This window comes from Colossoma macropomum, unplaced genomic scaffold (genome assembly GCF_904425465.1).
Source record: "Colossoma macropomum unplaced genomic scaffold, Colossoma_macropomum, whole genome shotgun sequence".
Taxonomy (NCBI): Eukaryota; Metazoa; Chordata; class Actinopteri; order Characiformes; family Serrasalmidae; genus Colossoma; species Colossoma macropomum.
The window spans coordinates 39,699,176-39,719,644 of record NW_023494789.1 but is presented as its reverse complement, the minus strand read 5'-3'; the positions used below and the strand labels follow the sequence as shown (position 1 = coordinate 39,719,644).

The 20,469-nt window shown below is 39.5% G+C and overlaps 2 protein-coding genes across 2 annotated transcripts; one reads left to right on the top strand and one right to left on the bottom strand.

Moving 5' to 3' along the window:
* The first annotated feature begins 2,071 nt into the window (after positions 1 to 2,071).
* Positions 2,072 to 13,887, top strand: nudt3b (nudix (nucleoside diphosphate linked moiety X)-type motif 3b). The gene is made up of 5 exons (XM_036571298.1): positions 2,072 to 2,360; positions 3,266 to 3,376; positions 8,405 to 8,449; positions 8,933 to 9,017; positions 9,950 to 13,887. The coding sequence occupies exons 1-5, from the start codon at positions 2,262 to 2,264 to the stop codon at positions 10,144 to 10,146; spliced, it is 537 nt and encodes a 178-aa protein (XP_036427191.1). The 5' UTR covers positions 2,072 to 2,261; the 3' UTR covers positions 10,147 to 13,887.
* Positions 13,888 to 15,377: 1,490 nt separating this feature from the next.
* Positions 15,378 to 19,228, bottom strand: rps10 (ribosomal protein S10). The gene is made up of 6 exons (XM_036571299.1): positions 19,123 to 19,228; positions 17,513 to 17,662; positions 16,146 to 16,320; positions 15,931 to 16,008; positions 15,570 to 15,625; positions 15,378 to 15,456 (listed from the first exon to the last, which is right to left on the bottom strand). Exons 2-6 carry the CDS (start codon positions 17,660 to 17,662, stop codon positions 15,415 to 15,417), a joined length of 501 nt encoding a protein of 166 aa, XP_036427192.1. The 5' UTR covers positions 19,123 to 19,228; the 3' UTR covers positions 15,378 to 15,414.
* Between the last annotated feature and the right edge of the window lie 1,241 nt (positions 19,229 to 20,469).

Genomic DNA, 20,469 nt, shown 5'->3' with positions numbered 1-20,469 from the left:
ATATATATATATATATATATATATATATATATATGTGTGTGTGTGTGTACATGTGTGTGTGTATATATATATATATATATATATATATATATATATATATATATATATATATATAATATAGGGATGTGTAAAATGTAAATAAAAACAGAATGCAATGATTTGCAAATCTCATAGACCCATATTTTGTTCACTATAGAACATAGAACACATATCATGTGTTGAACTAGAGACATTTAACCATTTCATTAAAAACATGAACTCATTTAGAACTTGGAGGCAGCATCACATCTCAAAAATGTTGGGACAGAGGCAACAAGAGGCTGGAAAAGTAAGTGGTACTAATAAAAAACAGCTGGAGGAGCAATTTGCAACTAACTCACATGACTGAGTATAAAAAGAGAGCATTTTAAAGAGGCAGAGTATCTCAGAAGCAAAGATGGGCAGAGGTTCACCAATCTGCAAAAACTGCATCTAAAAATTGTGGAACAATTCCAGAAAAATGTTCCTCAGCGTAAAATTGCAAAGACTTTTGATATTCCACCATCTACAGTACATAGTATCATCAAATGATTCAGGGAATCTGGAGAACTCTCTGTACACAAGGGACAAGGCCGATGGTCAATATTGGATGCTTGTGATTTTCGGGCCCTCAGGCAGCACTGCATTAAAAACAGGCATGATTCTGTACAGGAAATCACCGCATGGGCTCAGGAACACTTCCAGAAATCATTGTCTGTGAACACAGTTTGTCGCTGCGACCACAAATGCAAATTAAGGCTGTATCATGCAAAGAAGAAGCCATATAACATGATCCAGAAATGCTGCCGTCTTCTCTGGGCCAAAGCTCATTTAAAATGGACTGAGGCAAAATGGAAAACTGTTCTGTAGTCAGGTGAATCAAAATTTGAAATTCTTTTTGAAAACCACGGATGCCGTGTCCTGTGGACTCAAGAGGAGAGGGACCATCCAGCTTGTTATCAGTGCACAGTTTAAAGCCTGCATCTCTGATGGTATGGGGTTGCATTAGTGTACATTAGGCCAGCGTACACATCTGGAAAGGCACTATCAATGCTAAACAGTATATAGAGGTTTTAGAACAATACATGGTCCCATCCAGACAACGTCTCTTTCAGGGAAGGCCTTGCATATTTCAGCAAGACAATGCTAAACCACAAACTGCATCCATCACAACAGCATGGCTTCGCAGAAGAAGAGTCCGGTGCTGAACTGGCCTGTCTGCAGTCCAGACCTTTCACTAATAGAAAACATTCGGTGCATCATGAAACGAAAAATCCGACAAAGAAGACTCAGGACTGTTGAGCAGCTAAAATCCCACATCAGACTAGAATGGGACAACATTCCTCTCCCAAAACTCCAGCAATTGGTCTTCTCACTTCCCAGACGTTTACAGACTGTGGTTAAGAGAAGAGTGGATGCTACACGACAGTAGACATGGCCCTGTCCCAACTTTTTTGAGATGCATTTGCTGGCATCAAGTTCTAAATGAGTTAATGTTTTTCATGAAATGGTAAAATGTTTCACTTTCAACATCTGATATGTGTTCTATATTCAATTGTGAATAAAATATGGGTCTACGAGATTTGCACATCATTGCATTGTTTTTATTTACATTTATTTACATTTCAGACAGGGTCCAAACTTTTTTTAGAATTAGTGTTGTATATACATATATAGATAGATAGATATAGACATATAGCTATATTTGTGTGTGTATATGTATATGTAAATATGTGTATATATATTTTGCAGTGGCATTTTAGGGTGTGTGTGTGTGCAATGTGCAAAAACCTTACATACATACGTACTGAAATGCAAAAACATTTCACATTTCAGAAGCTACTGGTGCAAAAATCCAAATAATTTTAAAGGGTTCACAAACTGTTGCTTACAGTTATATGTGCCTGCGTGTGGCGGTGGAAGTGAGACAGCACTGCGCTGTGTTAAGAGGGGCTCCTGTAGACACGCTAAGGATTCCCGTCACTTTACGCCAGATTCTGCAAGAACAGCTACGCAACTTTTCTAGTGAAGAGCCGTTCACGGAGGGTCAGGCTGCGCCGACAACGTAGCAGTTTCAGTAATGGCGTCTGTGGCTGAGATGCGCTTGGCTTTGGAAAAATGAAGCGTAGAAGAACTTATTTCTTTTATTGAAAACGCGGGGTTTCCATCAGTGAACTTTGCGTCGGAAGGCTGTGTCATCTCCCGGAGGTTCGAGCTCTGATACTAGTCCCTGTCGTACCGAGATGATGAAGCTGAAGTCCAACCAAACTCGCACATATGATGGAGATGGTTATAAGAAAAGGGCCGCTTGCCTGTGCTTTAGGAGCGAGACCGAGGAGGAGGTGAGGCCGGGGATGTGAACTGGAGTGATTGAATGGGCCGTGATAACGACCATAAATGGTGCTCTAATCAGTAAAATGTTCAGTAGTCGGGTGTGTATTTTGGTAGCAAATAAATGTACGTTTTGAGTTTAATACAGGAAAAGCCGAGCGCCGAGATTGAACAGCTCGAGGGCGGCAGTGTGGCTGTATAACAGTGAGCTAAGGGTAGCTTAGCCCAGTTAACGCTACACGGTGCGGTTTCTCAGTGACGCTGAGCTGCCTTGTGTCCGGTTAGCCTGTCAGCTACCGAGAGCAGTGAAGCGGCCCGCGAATTTCCGTCCAGCTTATAAATATTGGGCGGTACCGTATGGCTTTTACCGACCAGGATCACTGGGGTCTGAAAAAGTCCAGGGTACTGCAGACACCGCAGTTTGTGCGAGGTGGTCGCGCAAAAGCAACAAAAAGACTGCTGGCTAGTCGTTAGCTGGCTAGCCAACGTACTCATTGGCAAGCGCTCTGGATGAGCTAGGTTAGCTAACCTAGCTTATGTTAGCTAGACGTTTTAGCCAACCGAGTAGCTCGCAAGGTTGTAAAATATGTCTCGTTTTCAACATTTAGGGCCAAGGAGACGCTGTTATTCATGAAGTCCAGAGGTTAAACTCTAATTATCTTAATAAACTCAAGAGATTTAGCAATTAAGCTGTCTTGCAGCGCCATTCCGCTTGTTTGTTTATAACGGTTGAACAGTTAACTTGCCAAGTTCACTGTGTGATTTTCATGGATATCGTTTGGCCTACTTTTGGCTCAGAAAGGTGTCTGTCTCTCTCGTTACGCACGTCAGCTTTTGTCAGACTGGAGGGGGTATGTATGACAAGTTCTGTCAGATCCTGCTATGTCAGCTGTATTGCTGCTCTGTGTTGATCCAGGTGTTGCTGGTGAGTAGCAGTCGACATCCAGACAAGTGGATTGTACCAGGAGGGGGAATGGAGCCGGAGGAAGAGCCCAATGTTGCTGCTGTCCGAGAAGTTTGTGAAGAGGTCAGACTTGTTATTTTGCTGATGCTGAATGTGACTTTCCATCCAGTTATTGCACTGTTACTAATGCGGTACAAAGCAGTGGACCTTTGAACACTTGAGTTATGATTTGGCCTTAAAACATATGAGAAGAACTTACAACTGTATTAAAGTTACAGTTAGAGTTGGCAGTATGACAGTATTTATCTTTATCGTGATAAATTATGTCACAGTATGCTTTCCTGAGCAAATCTATTGTCAGATCAATGGATCTCTAATCAGACATGCAGTTGGGAAGTGGATAAATCACTTCCCAACTGCATGTTTGATTGGTTTAATAGGACTTAGTGCAGCACAGTCATATGTCAAATACAAGTGATTGGATTTATAGTTTTTCATAGTATTTTTAAAATGTGGCACTACTTTGTCTGTTCCAGCTTACCAGATGCCCCCCAAAAAAATACAGTGACATATCATGTATTGTAAAAAACTTCATGGAGGATCGCAATATTATACTTTGCCATATCGCCCACCTCTAGCTGCTGTTATCATAGCTGTGCATGATTGACATAAATGGAAATTAAAACAAAAAAAGTTTAGTGTGTTGAAAAACTCTCATGTCCCACTTGAAACCCAGTGCTTCATTCGTTTTCGGTAGACTTTGTGCTACTGAATGGTGGGACACTCATATCCTTGTAAGCCATTCTGAGCTAACCCTGATGTTCTGGTCATAGATTCTTGTGATGGGCAGTGATACGCATCACTCATGTGGAGAGGCAGATCACGTTACAGTGGAGTGTTAAAGGGCGTTAAACTCAGATTAACCACTGCTCTTTACTCTACACCCTGGCTGTGCTCCAGTTAGGCAGACCTCCAGCAGCAACACTAGGATAAGCTTCCTTAGGCCCCCTATAATGCAAACTTTTGCCCTTTATATGCTTAATATGTCACCATAATGTGCTGGAATATAGAATTTGTAGGACGTACGGCATTCAAATGAACAGGACGTCCTTCCTGTATTCTTTTGACCTACCCTTTGGTAAATCAAGGCGGTCTTTCTAACTATAAATCATGGTGGAAACAGAGAAGGGTGAAAGAGACTTTGTAGAAGATACTTTCTATGGTGCTAGTGACACCTTTGTTGTGTCATTAATAGATCTTGACCAGTAAATCAGGTGGCCAATAAAATTGGTCTGTATTGACTGCCTATGGGTTTTTTCGATATCTGCAAAATGTTACCAATGTGCCAGTAATGACCAATTGGTTTTGGTGAGATTTAAATGCATAACCTCCTGATGGTAGAACAAAATCTTAAACAGTTGTGCTACTGGAGAACTCAGTATGAATCACCTCATGTTTATAGGAATACAGGTTGAACAAAACACCATCATGATTAGAACATCGTGTTAAATAACAATCTTTAGCATGAGAATAACACAAACAAACTTTTTTTATAGAGAGAACAAATATAAAGCAACAATAAATAATGTACCAACCACAGTGCAATATTATTTATCTTGTATAAGATGGTCAGTTTAAGCTATTATACATTACTGTCACACGTGCTAGTAGAAATGAATATGTATGAATTCAAAAAAAGATCACAGTTGTGATCGCAGTACTGTGTCAAGTCAAAAGTGCTCACTGAAGCTGTACTCAATTATTCATAGCCACTTATTCCTGAGCTGTTCTTACAGTGGTGTGTGCAATATCAAACCTTTCCCCACTGGCCAAGCATCTGCTCAGTGCAGTTGTACGAGCTGTCATGCAGGTTAAGTTGTAGAGTTTATGGTAATGTCACTCACTCAGGTAATATGAACACTAGAAAACACATCCAGATGTCTGTAAACAAAGGGACTTGTGATGTACAAAATGCCCAAAATTTGTTTAGTTTGGGGCTGTAATGTTGTACATAAAGCCAGCAATGATGTGGTGTTTTACAGCTTGCCTGCTGAAAAAAAAGTCATGCCAAAAGACTGAAGCACCCCCTTCTGTTTCTGCTGCCTTTTCTGTCTTTAGTCTGTTTTTAATAATAATAAGATGATCAAATTCATTGAAATTCATGACTTCAGCCATACTTACGTCACTGCTGGTGTTGGTTTGTGTTTAAAATACAAACCTTTTACACATTGCTTCTGTTTCATTACTGAAAATCTGTTCCACTAAGATTTATATTTATTTTGGTGTTAAAAAATGTAATACACTTGCAACTTTTATAGCACCAGTACTACATGCTCAATTTATTTATGTAAAGCCCTGATATCAGACAGTAAAGCACTGTTTAACTAAAAGTACTGGAGTATAAAATTAATATCTAAAATATATCAGTTATCAGAATTTCTAACCCATTAAAATCAGTATTTTTTTTGGCCTCAAGTTTCATGTCGGGCAGGCACTAGTCATTAAATAGGGAGAATTTCGTGTGAATAGGGTGAATTCTGCTCTAGAGTTGACATTCAAGGCTATACGATTACACATTTAATTTAGTTTCAGTTAGATTGCCATTAACAGAGCCTTGAGTTTTTCTGTCTATTCTTGATGTAATGTTAAGAAAAAATATTCTTCACCAAACATGATAATGAAATATTAAACTAACCTTATGGACTAAAACTAACTTGGGATGTGTGTAAACTGGGAAAGTAGCTTTCAATTCCACATTATTTAAGGTGAATACAGGTGTAATTGGTGAGCAAAAAATTGTTGTCAAAATTATTGCTTTAATCCAGGCATGTCAAACTGGGGACCTTCTGGGTCAAAATGCTGCAGAGATTAGCGCTTACCCTCATCTGACGCTCTGAATTCAGTTCCTGCTAATTAGCTGATGAGCTGAATCAGGTGTGTTTAATGAGGCAGTGTGCTGAAGTCTGCAGTGTTTTGGCCTGCGTGGACTGGAGTCTGACACATGCTCTAATCTGTGCATGCCCAGTCTTATCTGCAAAAGGGCCAATGTGGCTGCATGTTTTTGTTCCAAGGATTATCACACCTGATCAGTTGTTTGAGGACAGAGACACTTGATTAAATATGCAGAGTCTGGTGTCTTTTTCTTGGTAAGAATGAAAACCTGCAGCCAGTAGATTTTGCAAAATAGATTGGGAACCCCTGATCTAATCTTTTAACCTTAGAGCCCTTTCTGAATGAGGTGCCTTTATGTAGCTGAACTAAACTGAAATTTTGGTTCCCAGTCACCCCTGAAAAAATCATATAAGTACTACACAGCATGCATTCTAATTATTTGTGACCCTGATCTATTCTTGGTTCTGTAACATGTTGAAATTAAGCCAGAGAACCTGTCCAAAAATGTTATGTCCAACTCTTATTTTAATGTGACGTCTGATTGGCTTTTTGTATAAAGATCAAAAGGAAAGAAAAATGCACAAATCACTGCTGAAAAAGTCTAAAGTCTTTTCAAAACAAGATGACAACTGTGCCTAATACCTTAAACTTAAAATCCTAAGTCTGGTAACCCAGTGAAACACAGCAAAGTGCTTAATTAATTTCTGCCAATAAAACAGCTTGAGTTTTTGAGTGCATTAGAAATGGGACTTTTAACCAGTATTGGGGTGGTTACTTAAAGTGATATATTACAAGTTAATGATTACTTCTCTCAAAATGTAATGGGATTACATAACTTAATACTTCCTGTGAAAAGTAATCTCATTAGTTATTATTTCTGTTTTACTCTGTAAAACCTGCGTGTATCAGCTGTACCAGAGAAGACCCAGTAGTCCTCCTCAGTAATTTATTCAGAAAAATAGTCCAGTTACAGTAACCATTAGTTAAAAGGCCTGTCACTGTCCCTGCCAGCCAGTTATGCTGAACAGCTGATGCTGTGTGAAAACCAAGAAATTAGCGAGTAGAAACAGTTTGAAACAACCATCTCGTAACAAAATCTTTATGAATAAAATGGAAAATTTAGAAGCTGTTTATAGCTCTTTTTACAGTTTTCTTGTTCCATCAGTGCTGCTGTCTTGGCAAACGCACAGCTGGCTGTACAACAGCATAATTATCAATCTGTTGTTTGCAACCTAAAACTATTGACATCCAGTAGCAGGATCGACTCCAGAAAATCCTGGGCTCTATAATAACGTTATTATACTTGGTAAAAGTACTAATGGTGTAACTATTTCAATACTATATTGAAAAAAAAAAATTCACAACTGTGTATCAAAATTTAAAACAGTATCACCGATGTGATCATCAGTCTCTTCACTATCAGTCTCTTCTAGCCTCATTCCTATTAATGTGTGTTTATTTCTTTTGCAGAAACCACTGTCAGATTTTATTTCTGAGATTGCTTATAGTTTCTAGGGTTTGTCTGTTGTTATTTTGTGAGAGGGCAGCGCTGCGGGCACTGAAAGTTTTATGAGCCTCGTGAATTTTTCTGTATTTTCTCTGCTCCTAACTACAGAATCACAACTGAAGTTGAACTACCACTGCACAAACTAACAGATCAACTGAGAAGTGGTTTCTTGAATACAGAGACAGTTTCATTAAGGTCTTGCAGATTATAATAAAATCTAAAGCAAAATGAAACTATTATTCATTATTTACTCTTTAAATTCACTGATTAACTCAGTGGTATTTCTATCAGTGTGGTTATCAAAAGTTTTTACACGTTGGGCCAGCCTCTCAGGTTTAGATTAAATCTAGTTTCAGACAACATTAAACTGTGAGTGGGTTTTCGAAGTTGATGACATTTTGCCTGAGTACTTATTTAAGATGTGTTGAAGAGTTGATCAGTTTTAAGCTTTGCATATGAGAGACTCAGTGACTAGTAGATGTGCAGCAGAGGGGCATATCTTTTCCCAGCCATGAACTTAAGTACAGGTTCATATTAAATGATGAATAGCAAGACTGAAATGTGAATGATGAACAATCTAGACAATGAATGATAAAATAGATGGTCGTGTCAAATTAACAGATTATTACTGAATTTGTCAAACCCTTTTATCTTGTCACTTTGGGTTGCAGCACATGTGTTTCCAGTGATTTCTTTTTCCTTGTGCTTTAAATGTTAAAAACTGTGTGCATGTTTTTGTTCTGTTCTGATAGGCTGGTGTCAAGGGCACTTTAGGAAGACTAGTAGGAATTTTTGAGGTGAGTTGAATTAATATTAGAGTACATTTTGTGACTAAACCAAACTTCTTGTTGTCTGCGGTACTGGTTTTGATTCCTGCTGTGCTGCACAGATTATTTTTCTAAAATTAGTTATTTGGATCGAACACAAGACTGTGCAGGTTTGTGAATGTCCCTCAGTGTTGCAGTAAAAGAGAGAGGTGGTGTGGAAATGAAAATTGTAAATATACAGTAATTTATAGAATTGGAGTAGGTAAAATCAAGTGCAGACAAGTTCCACACAAAAAAATTTTTGATCATTTTTTCAGAAAGCTTTGTAGCTTGGGATTTTCAGTTAGTCCTCATATCTTAATGATGCTTGGATGTAGAAGATATTTTTTACATACAGTGTTTTATATACCGATGATTCTAAATTTCATGTTGCAGTTGCATTTTGACGTATTGTCTTGTCAGTTTTTTGTCTTGAACATTGCATCATTTTGAATTAATTTTCTTCTTATTTAGAATCGAGATAGGAAACACAGGACATATGTGTATGTTCTCATCGTAAAAGAAGTACTGGAAGACTGGGAGGACTCTGTAAACATCGGTAAGTATTTGAGAGTAACTTATAGTAGTGATACATCAATACCATTTTGTCCCCCAGACCAAGTTCGAATACATATTTTTAGTACTCGCCAATGCCAAATCTGATACCATACTGAGTAACCTACTTAGTATTAAGTAGTTGTTAGTGTAAATGAGAGCAATGTACCTTAACAGTACCTTCTACAGCCTGTTTTTACAAGAAAATCACCATAGTCACGTTTAAAACTAGCAGTGTCAACTTTTTTGCCTCCATCTTGCCAGCCTGTGTGTCTCCACCCGTATTGGGGAAGTGGTTGCGACTGTGTTTGTGGGTTTAAAACGAGCTGAAATCGCGCAGTGTAGGTCTGGCGGGAATATGCCAAGGCAGTATGTTTAAAGTGACGACTTTGTGTCCAACTGCCACGGAGTCAGTAACACTTCTCTGTGAGAGCAGACCCTCCTTCTCTGCCAGCTTGAGTCATTTGTTCATTAGTGCAGCTGCGTACGCTCAGCTTACATCATAGGGTATTAAGTGGTATTGGTGAATAACAGTATTGGTATTGATGCATCCCTAATATTGATTTTTAGATGGAATTATTGAACTTTTACACTATGCCATAAGTGTATACAGTACTGTGTAGTACCTGGGCGATACTGAAAGAAAGCTATGTCTGCTATATGTAATTTTTATGAATTTTAAACTGGGCCTGGATGAGTCCACAAAATTAAATTAAAAGGCTAAAAAAAAACACAAACACACCCTGCTATTTCATGGGCATTATATTGTGGCTATAATATTAATTATCTAGAAAATATGTGGCTAAAAAGTAGCGCTAAAACTGAACAGCAATATAAATATCACGGTATAGCAGTACAGACAAAGTATCGCCCAGCCCTACTGTGCAGGACTAAACAACCCCACTGAGAGCGCTGTGCCTTCTCTTCTGTTGACAGGAAGAAAAAGGGAATGGTTTAAAATAGACGATGCCATACAAGTGTTGCAGTGTCACAAGCCAGTTCAGGCCACCTACTTCGAGGCTCTACAGGAGGGCTGCCTGACCAGTAACGGGACGCCTCTAGTGGCCACGATAGGTGGAGACCTTTCGCCCACCTACAACATTAATCAGAGCTCTGTCTCTGATATCAGATAACTAATACACAACACTGACACTCCGGATGCTTCCGCCACCACTCTCGCTCTTATTCTTTCAGTATTTTTTTTTCTCTCTTTGCGCTCTCTCTCTTCTTTTTCCTTTAAAAATGGTTTGCCTTGCCAACCCTTTGTGAGTGCCAGAAAGGTGGCACAAACTTGACAAGTGTTGGGTAAATATTCAAAAACTTGTTTTGTAAATGTAAATTTAATGTTTGTCTCTCTACTCTGATTTCTCACCTCCTCCCCCCCCTACAAATGGACAGTTGCATGAAATACTCTTTCCCCTCCTCTTCCTTTTCTCCCTTTAGTGCCCTCTACGTGGCCCAAGTGTGAGGTTAAATGAATGCAAGAACTACTTTTTACTGTTGTGATGTAAATACACATAGCCTAGTACTTACGCTTGAGGCTTTTAATATTTTTATGCGTTCATTTTCCTGTATGTGAGAGTGAGTGAGCACGTATTAGTGTGCGTGTGATGGTGTATGTATGTGTTTGTTCTCTGAACCACCCCACAGTGAGAAGGAAATGCTTAGCTGCCTGAACGGATGGAAATGTGAGAAGTCAGTCGTTTTTGCATGAGCACTGATATTTATTTGTCTTACGAGTTTGGGTGATCTGATGAATGTTCAACCTGTATTTGGTGTCGGTAGGTCTTTTGAGTAATCTTTTTCTCCCCCTTTTTGCCCCTTTTGGCATTTTGTAAATATCTTGTGAGCTGAAGAAATACAGATGGCTGACTTATGCTTGTTCCCTGACTAGAGAGTGGAGCCTAAGTCTTTGAATATGCTGACTTTAAAGGGATAGTTCAAACAAACAGTCAACACAGGCATGCTAGCATGCAAATCGGTTTGTTTCATGCCACCCTTGCGTCCGCTTATTGTTGGGCCATGTTAGCGTTTTTGCCTAGCGCATCCATCCAAGTCAGACTACCCTTTGGAACCTCAATCAAAAGGCTGTGGGAGCATACGTATGCTTTTTGTGGCCAGAAGAGAGTCCTACATGTTCATTATAATATTAAGAGGTCCTTGAGGTTTAGCATGTCGCTGCTGATATCGCATGCAAGCCTCTATTTATTTCAGTGTTTTGATGGTGTGCCAGTGAGAAATGGTCTTTAAAAAAGAAAATTTGCTAGTTATTTCCTAAATTTCAATGGCAAAACCACTAAAACCAGAATTATTTTGAATGGCAAGGTTCTGGAATTTATGTCAAGTTTGGCGACAGAGGTGGATGTAACCAGAAGGTTCTGTAGAGAAGAACCCCAGATAGGCACATATCAAACTATTTTCTCTTTTTTTTTATTTATTAGCAGGCAACAAACTTCAAATGGGCCCACTGTAATACTTTTTTCTTTTTTGTGGACCCAAATTAGGTGGAATACAAGTCCAAGACACTAGGCTACAAAGTTGTGCTTCAAAGCCCACTGGGTAATTTTAAGTTCAGAAAGCTGAGGGCACTTTTTAGTTTAGTCAAAGGTAGCAGTTCCTTTGAATGTGTCCAACAGAAAACCCACACACCTTAGTCGTCCCTCAATTTGTTTTAAGCTTGTAAAAAGGCTCATGTCAACTGCATGAAGGCACAAATAGTTAATGCTGCCTCTTGTTAACTGTGGTTTTCAATGGAAGAGTTGTATCTCATACCGTGTTGATTTGGGCAGATGAAGGTGTTGCATAGCCCTCATTAATATCCAACAATGATCTTTGCAGTAGTCTTTTTTTTTTTTCTTCATCTCTTAAGGGAATTGTTGAATCCACATCTTCATTCAAGTGCCCCATACCTGCTTGACCTGCTTGACAGCAAGAACTAACACTCTTTCTAACATGATGCAGAGCTAAACAAGGCTTGTACAGACAAGAGACCTTGTTTTAACATGTAAAAAAGTGGTTTCGAACTGTAAGCTTTGTTTTTTCCCTTCTCTTTTCCTCTTTAAACCATTTAGTAAGTCGTCTTAGCCAGACTGCTTACCTGCCCTTCTGACAGCAAGCAGCAGTTGGCACAATACTGTGAATCTGGAGCCACTGTAGTTAGCCATTTATTTTTTTTCCCCCTTCTGCATAGGTCAAACACAAAAATATTAAATTTACAGAAAAATTACAGTACATGTGGTTTGAGGTTGGGTATGGTACATGTGAGTTTCTGGTCATTGGCTATGGAACTGAAAGGTCCCAAGCAGGATGTTTGAGCTGTTATAGAGCAGCCGTTCTCAAACCGGTTCTTGCGGACTGGTTGTAGAGAATTGGCAGCTAAAGCAGTCCCACCTTTATTTTATTTTTTCTGCATGATTGTTAATCCAGAATTAAATCTACATACTTAATGATGGTTCTTCAGGGGGGCTTTCGTAAAGATAATGGTTCTATATAGAACCATGAACACTCAAAGAACCCTGTATACGATTTAAAAAGTTCTTTGCGTCATGAAAGTGTTCTTCAGATTGATGGAGAATTGTGCTGTAGATGGTTCTTCTATTGTAATAAGACAGACATCGTAACAATAGAAGAACCGTTTTGGTGCTATATAGAACCCTTTTCAAAAAGGTTCTATATAGAACCATCTACAGCACGTTCTTCATCAATCTGAAGAGCTTTTCATGATGCAAAGAACACTTTAATCATGCAAAGGGTTCTCTGAAAGTTCGTTTCTATATAGAACCATTTTGTTTACCCTAGAACCCTTGAAGAACCATCATTTTTAAGCATGTAGGTTTTTTACCCCCTGCCAGCAGATCCGTTTTGTTGAGATGATGTATCAGTTTTGCCCCTACAAAACATCCTGATTAGGACTTTGAGGCCTGTTTCCCAGACACAGATTTAAGTCCAGCCCTAAAAGACACAACCTTCTGAATGAAGGTTTTCCACAGAAAGAAAAACGGTCCAGGACTAGCCTTAATCCCTGTCTGGGAAACCAACTCTGTGGGCTTGGTTATTAGTGAGCAAAGAGCCCGTACATTCAGGCATAATCTTAACAGAGGCCATGGTTCAACTGAGTAAATCCAAATTTGTGATGATTTTGTTTACATGGCTAGACAAGTGTAGGTCTATCCGTCAAACACTAAAATCATGATTTAGAAGATTACATAGTCCTATAGCTGGGTGGATGGACTTTACATAATACTTAATACATAATATTGTTTCTTTAATTGCCCAGAAAGCGCAACAGTATTGATGGGCTGTTTTTAACTGCACATAGCACAATCGCCCATAGAAACATAAAACTGTGTATTATAATGAATTTCTGACTAATTTAAAACTAAATCTCAGTCTCCTGTGCAGGGAGTAGCTGGATTATATGTGGAATACAGACAGCATGTTGTAGTCCTTTCTCCCTCTCCAGATTTGACTCTGCTCATGCAGTCTTGATTCCAGACAGAAAAAAGATTCTGACCTGTTGAATTGACTATGCTCAGTTACCCTCTATTGCACCTTACTATTACTAGCCCAGCGTAATGCATTAGACCCTGAATGTAGACTTTGAATTTACATCAAAACACCAGCCTGAGTTTAGATTTTTCACATGTCCTCAATGAGTCACCTTTGAAATTTGCCTGATGTAGAGTATGGTCTATAGAAACCAACATGGAGAAAAAAATTGACATTAATTCAGTTCCTAAAGCTGTGACCCTTTTCCGTTTAACAAGCATACCCTTCACTGGAACATTTGCTTTGTGATTTTGGGATTGTGGAATATACCAGTATGAGAATGTAATATAAATGTGCCAACAAATAAACATCAGTATTTCACATTATCATTATAGTGTGCCTTTGCTTACAAATACATTGCACACAGTATCTCTGAAGTTCGAACTGTGACCTGTTTGTTCTGATGTTTACAGGAGGAAAGCAGGAGCCCTTACAGCTCGGCTCAGAGGGCCTAACTATATTTGCTGTAGAGATTGCTATCCAGTCATTTTTCCCTCAAATCAAAGTCAAAACTCATTAGTTCAAATCCAACAGCCTCATTCAGTTAAATGTATGTAACCTTTGCCCTGTTCTGCAATGTAGTAAAATAACTTGGCATGCTGTAACACTACATAACAGCGCTGGTGTTATTCAGATCTGAGGCCACACATTTTATCAAGAACTTAACTATTTCAGCTCATTCCAGACTTTTCAAAGATGTCTGCATAATTATATGGTTGAGATGTAAACAGTCATGCAAGAGGCATTTTAGACAAACTTGCATCCTGTGAATTATTAACAGTGGTGGTGATGGGAACCAGACATCTGATGAGTTTAATGCTTCTATAATCTACATCACATTAAGCAGTTACAAATATGCTCCCTGATATGAGGCATTATTGTATAATTGAGATTTAAAAAATGATTTTAACCTACAAAACATGTCAGATGACCACCATCAACATACAATAACTTTCACATATTCAAGTTTTGTTTGTTTTTCGAACAATTAAAACAGCTGTATTTGTGTTCCTACCACCACCACTGGAAGAGCGTCAGAAACTCTCTACAATGTACCAATACATATACCACTATGAATGATGTTTACATCTTAACCATTGAATTATAAGGAAATTTTGAAAAATCAGTAATCACATATGCTTAAGCAGTGAAGTGCTGCACTATCCAGGATTTCATTTCAGGACTAGAGTAAAACAGCAGGAATCTGCATGACAACCAACAGCAGGCTCTCACCAATACCTGTCACACATAATATGCAGAACTTCATGCCTTTTACCCAATTTCATTGTTTTCCTATCTAAAGTAGGCAAGTTGTGAATTTAGGTCTCACATACTATAGATTAAGTCAGACTAAAATTGTCTGATCATGTTCACAACCCCTAAGTATTACGTGAAAGTATTTTATGAATTTTATGGTCATATACATGGCCTCTAACAAAGAACTCAAAGAAACTACGCACACTGAGCATTCATCTCTCTGACCTGGATATGACTGATCATCTCCAGCAGACAGACTTGTACTGTGTTCAAATGTCAGCTTGGTGTGAACGCAATCCAGTCAATATAAGCGCATTTGCCGGGGAATGTCATTAATGCCTCTCCTACAAATCTCTGACCTGACACTTAGTAATATCCCTGGCCCGGCCTCATTTGCCTAACTGGAAGAGATTGCTGTATATTCAGCGTGCTTTAACTCCACAACAAAGTATTAATGTCCATTTTATCTAAATATCCAATGTGCAGAGTTTCTGCAGATGCCCAATATATAAAGCAATATTCAACATGTGACTGGGAAAAGAAACACACTGACATAAAACATATTTGACGCTTTATTATACAGACAAAGTGGAAAATTACTGTGGCTGCTGTCCTCGGCCACGTCCGAAACCACCTCTCTGTGAAAAAGAGAAGGCAGAAATCAGTACCATCATTTCATCGAATCTCCATTAGTGGACAGCTGAATTACAATGGCCCACTAACATTTACACAACTCTAAAAATGTACTTACAAACTGGAATTCTGTGGCAGCTCCAGCACCTGCTTCAGCCTTCTTGTCTGCTCCAGCTACAGTAATACAAAATGCATGTATTAGGTTTACGAGCCCTTCATACACCCACCAGTGTAAAAGTCTGCTAAGTAAATAAATACTGGATGGAATTACAGGTGTACTGTTCTCAACACAACTGCATCTTGACCACTGGGACAAGCTGGGTGAAAAGCAACTGAAAGACAACACTGATAGTCCACCCTGTACTGTGTGTTCTCAGAGCGTTGTATCTCAGTTTTGGCTGGTAGTAAACCCCTGCCCCCCTGGGCAAAGAATCTGCTGACCTGCTCAGCTCGGCAGTTTGACAGTAGTGTGTACTTACGCTGAGCTGCAGATCGTCTGTATGCATCTCTGTCTCCCTCTCCACGGGCCAGACGAGCTGGTCTTTCTCCCTCCAGACCTGAGAGGAAAAATAAACATTATTTCTAATTTTCTTTACATTTAATCTAAAAGGCTTTCAACCTTCAGTCATCTCATTTGTTTCAAGAGTATGACAAACTCCTTCAACTGCAAAAAGCATTCACATGACAATCTTACCCTTGGGGCGGGGTCTGGCTGTCTCAGGGCGGGTCTGGCGACGGAGGGTTGCGGGAACGATCTCAGGTGGCAGGTGCAGGAAGTCCCTCAGGTACTGGATGCCCTCATTGGTCAGGTACCAGTAGAAGTGGCGCCAGGCAAACTGTTCTTTGACGTACCCACAAGACTTCAGAGACTACCAAAGGAAAAAAAAGGCATTTTAGGACTTTTAAAGTATTTAGCAATGTTGACAACTATGCGCCATTTAACATACCACTGCTTGACCCCCTCAACAAGGAGTACTTCATGTAACCCACACAACCCACACAAAGCAAGCATCATTCAGAAAAGGTGCAGCTCAATAACTGATGGCCAAAGTCGCTTGTAACCAGAAATACATCAACAACTACATTTGAAGCAAAGGATCTCCTGGATTGCCAGTTTTTTAGCAGCTTAGAAAAAACTGCATAACTATACCGTTACATGAACTAATGAAAGTCCTACCTAAAGCCCATCATGTGGCTGAACTTGGGCACAAGTAAACCAGCACATTGTTCATTTTTCTCAAGTAAGAAAGCCCGACATGGATTTGCCTGGAACATTTTCTTCAGGAACAACTGATTACGATCAATGATAGTTTATCACACATAGTTTGTCCAAAGTAGTACACGTTTCGGCTTAGCTGTATGGGTATGCTGCTTAATAGGACCACCAGATTTTTCCTATTTATTAGACACTACTAGACAGTAAACCCAAGAACCTGCCAATACAGGAAACCAGTCAACCTTTTTTTTCCTTTCTCCAAATCACAACAGTTGCACGCAAGCCTCAAATATGAATGCAGTCTGTATCACTGTCTATCTAAATAGCTTTACAAAGCAGTGTTAATTTAGTAATGCTTTTATTAATAATTGCATGAAATTAAATTATTAATAACTAATACCCAAAGGGAACTTTGAACACCATTACTGATAAGGGAATTGGTTTAACACAGGAAAACAAACCAATTCATCCATGCTGTCAATACAGTGCTGCATCAGTTCTAACATTTGTCCTTTCCCTAAAAACCACCTATGCATTCAGCAGCAATATTGTATGTTTGCATGCATTTTACAACACATCAGCAAACTCACCAGTCAGGCTTTCATTAACAATACATGTATCTTTGCTTTCATGGCTGACACAGAAGTTGTGTTAGTTAACTTCAGACAAGCCCAGTCAGAATTCTGACCAAACAAAAGGTATACAAGATGAGAATAAAATCACTCTTCCTTTAGTACACAGGTGCATATTACCACACCAATTTCATCACCACGAGACGACCATTCACTTGCACATTAAGGTATCCCAGACTGGAACCATTCCAGACCAACTTTCCCGGTACTCACCTGCATGGCCTTAATGACGTGAAGGTTGGGCACGTTCTTGTCAGCGAGCTCCGGGTGCTTTGGCAGGTGCACATCCTTCTTGGCCACCATGACGCCCTCCTTGAAGAGGAGCTCATAGATGGCAATGCGATTCTTCTTAGGCATCAACATCTAGACAAACAAGCAGATCCCAATGATAGTTACACTCTGACCTTTAGCAATATGTACATACCAAACAACAGGCTGACCAGGCATTTATCAATGAGAACGAAGTGACCTTGGTGTATTTCAGTCAACAAAAATAAGGGGGAAAAAAAAAAAACAGACTGAGGAAACTCCTCAGTACACCACATGCAAAAGTATTCAGACACCCCTTCTAATGAGAACGCAGCCATTTTAAAAGGTGCACCCATTGCTGACAGGCATTCAATCCCACACAATGTATGCATTATCTCCATACAAAAATGCTACCAACAAAATGGGATGCTCTGGGGTAGCTGTACTTGAACCTATGGCCATCATGCCCACTGCTAAGCATCAGCTAGATGGGTATACAGCTGCCCAGCACTGGGCTTTGAAGCAGTGGAACTTGTCATAATTGTGCTCCAATACCTTTAGGCATGAGCATGAGTGGTGCTTGTGATCCAGAACTAAATACCCAACATCACTACCTGTCCTCACTAATGCTCTTGCGGCTCAATGCAATCAAATCCTCACAGAAATGTTTCATCATCTAGTGCTAAGCCTTCCCAAAAGAGTAGAGACTGTTGGTGCAGCAAAGGAGGACAATCTCCTTAATAATACCCTTAATTTAAGAAGAAATGGTCTACAACATTAGACATATAAGCTAGGTTAGTGAGTGAACATCATGGTCACGCTTCCCTCTGGAGTCAAGAATGAAGCAAAAGTTGGTGACTGAAAAACACTGAACAGCAGGCCAGGCAGCAAACTCGTCAGCCAGATTAACAACTGACTTTTTGGAGCACAACAGGATCCAAACACATCCAGAGGAAGATTAATGACTTAATAAGCCCATAACGTACTCCGCCATGCAGAGGACAGATTCAGATGAGGAATATCCATCATTAGGTTAGCTTGCTTGCCAGTTCCACTGGTTATGAATGTCAGCTCACTGATTCAGATACACAACACAGATAAACTGAAGTGTCTACATATAAAACATCACCGAACAGCTACAAGGCGCCGTTTCAAGCGGCTCCATCACCACAGAGCAAACAGAACTGGGGCTCACACCGAGCTAGCATGCTAAACATTAGCTCGCGGTTTAATAGCAAATTTTACTGTTGTGGCTGCACGTTTCGACTTAAGACCAACTGCTGACGTTTAGGTGAAAAACAATCACCTAAGTCACCAAAACTAAAAGGTCTGGATCCTGAGTATTTCTGTTCTACTGGCTACATTCAGGAAGACTGACTGTAGCCGCGCTAGCTGCCGCCTCAGCGTCCTCAGACATCTGCCCTCAAATATCCTATTTAATAAGTGTAATTTCGCGCAAGACTGTTAATCACGCATACATAAGAGAGTCTTCGCACATATCGAGTCAAAAAAGAGGCGATATATAAAACGATTATGTAGATTTTGATGGATTTCGGGCCTCAGAGTCGGCCTACCTTTACACTTGCTGAGAGACCGGAGTCGGAAAGGACCTCCGCTGTAACTCGCCCTGTATTGTTGAGTGGAGCTCGTCGCTCAGTCAGTACCGCCACCTACCGGTCTGGAGCTGAATGTTTAAGCGACCTTAACGGAGAATTCCACCAATTTTTTATATTTCTGAATCATTCAGGCCTTGATACGTAAAAACAGAGTCGTTCAGAGTGTTTTGACGTAAAATCCTTCATTGTAAAGAAACTCAGATTTCTATACAGTGGTGGTCAATGGAACCAGGGGTCACAATGTCTACAACACAAATATAGCCATTTCATTTACTATCCCAAACCACCAGTGGACCCTACATTCTTCAGTTTTTATATGTAATGTTGATGATGATAAAACAGTCATAAATCTGACAGCAATACGTTTCGTATCCCACAGCTATCATAATACAATGTGCCAGACATCAGGCAGCGTATACCATTTAGGTAACAACTCTCTGTGAGGGAGCATTCAGATGTCTGGTTCCTATCACCACCACTGTGAACAATTCTGACTCTGCAAGTTTCTCTAGAACAGAGCATTTCACACCAAACCACTCTGAATGACTTTGTTCACATCTTAATCATTTAATCATGTAGAATTTTTGAAAAACCAGTGGATTTTCCAAATTTTCTGCATAAATAAATCGTCAAAATGTAAACAAAGTCATTCGGAGTAGTTCGATGAGAAACATTTCATTCTAGAGAAACTTTCAGAGTCAGAATTGTTCGCAGTGGTGGTGATAGGAACCAGACGTCTAAATGCCTCTAATACTCGCTCAATGAACATTATGACACAAAATGGTTAGGAATACACTGCCTAATACCCTAGATATTGTTTCACAATAGTTTTGTGATAAGCTTTTGGCGTACATGCAAGGGATTCTAAGGCAATTTTTTTTAATTTAGTACTATTTTACCATCATCAACATCACATATAAAAACTCAAAAGACACGTTTAGGTTCACTGGTTGTTTGGACAGTAAATAAAATGGCTATATTTGCACTAAAGACACTGCGACCCCTGGTTCCTATCACCACCACTGTAAAGAATACAACTACAGTTACAATAAATGAAATGAGGTCTGAAATCATGAAATAAGAAACCTTTCCCACAGTATAGAAGTTAGTACACTGCCCCCTACAGGATCTACAAAACGGAGCAAAGATGATTAAACTGGAGCATGAAGTTACTGGAGTTCAACTGCAGAAAGAAAATGCCTCTTTTCTCTGTTAAACCTAACAGGCTTTGTGAACAGGCTAATCACAATTAATACTGTCCTATACACTTAAAAAGATGGTTCTTCAAGGGTTCTTTTGTAAAGG

Coding starts and splice junctions, on each gene's coding strand:
- nudt3b (XM_036571298.1), top strand. CDS start 2,262: ATGATGAAGCTGAAGTCCAACCAAACTCGCACATATGATGGAGATGGT. Junction 3,377..8,404: donor TCCGAGAAGTTTGTGAAGAG/GTCAGACTTGTT, acceptor CTGTTCTGATAG/GCTGGTGTCAAGGGCACTTT. Junction 9,018..9,949: donor GGAGGACTCTGTAAACATCG/GTAAGTATTTGA, acceptor TTCTGTTGACAG/GAAGAAAAAGGGAATGGTTT.
- rps10 (XM_036571299.1), bottom strand. CDS start 17,662: ATGTTGATGCCTAAGAAGAATCGCATTGCCATCTATGAGCTCCTCTTC. Junction 16,321..17,512: donor ACGTCATTAAGGCCATGCAG/GTGAGTACCGGG, acceptor TTCCTTTGGTAG/TCTCTGAAGTCTTGTGGGTA. Junction 15,457..15,569: donor CTGCCACAGAATTCCAGTTT/GTAAGTACATTT, acceptor TCTTTTTCACAG/AGAGGTGGTTTCGGACGTGG.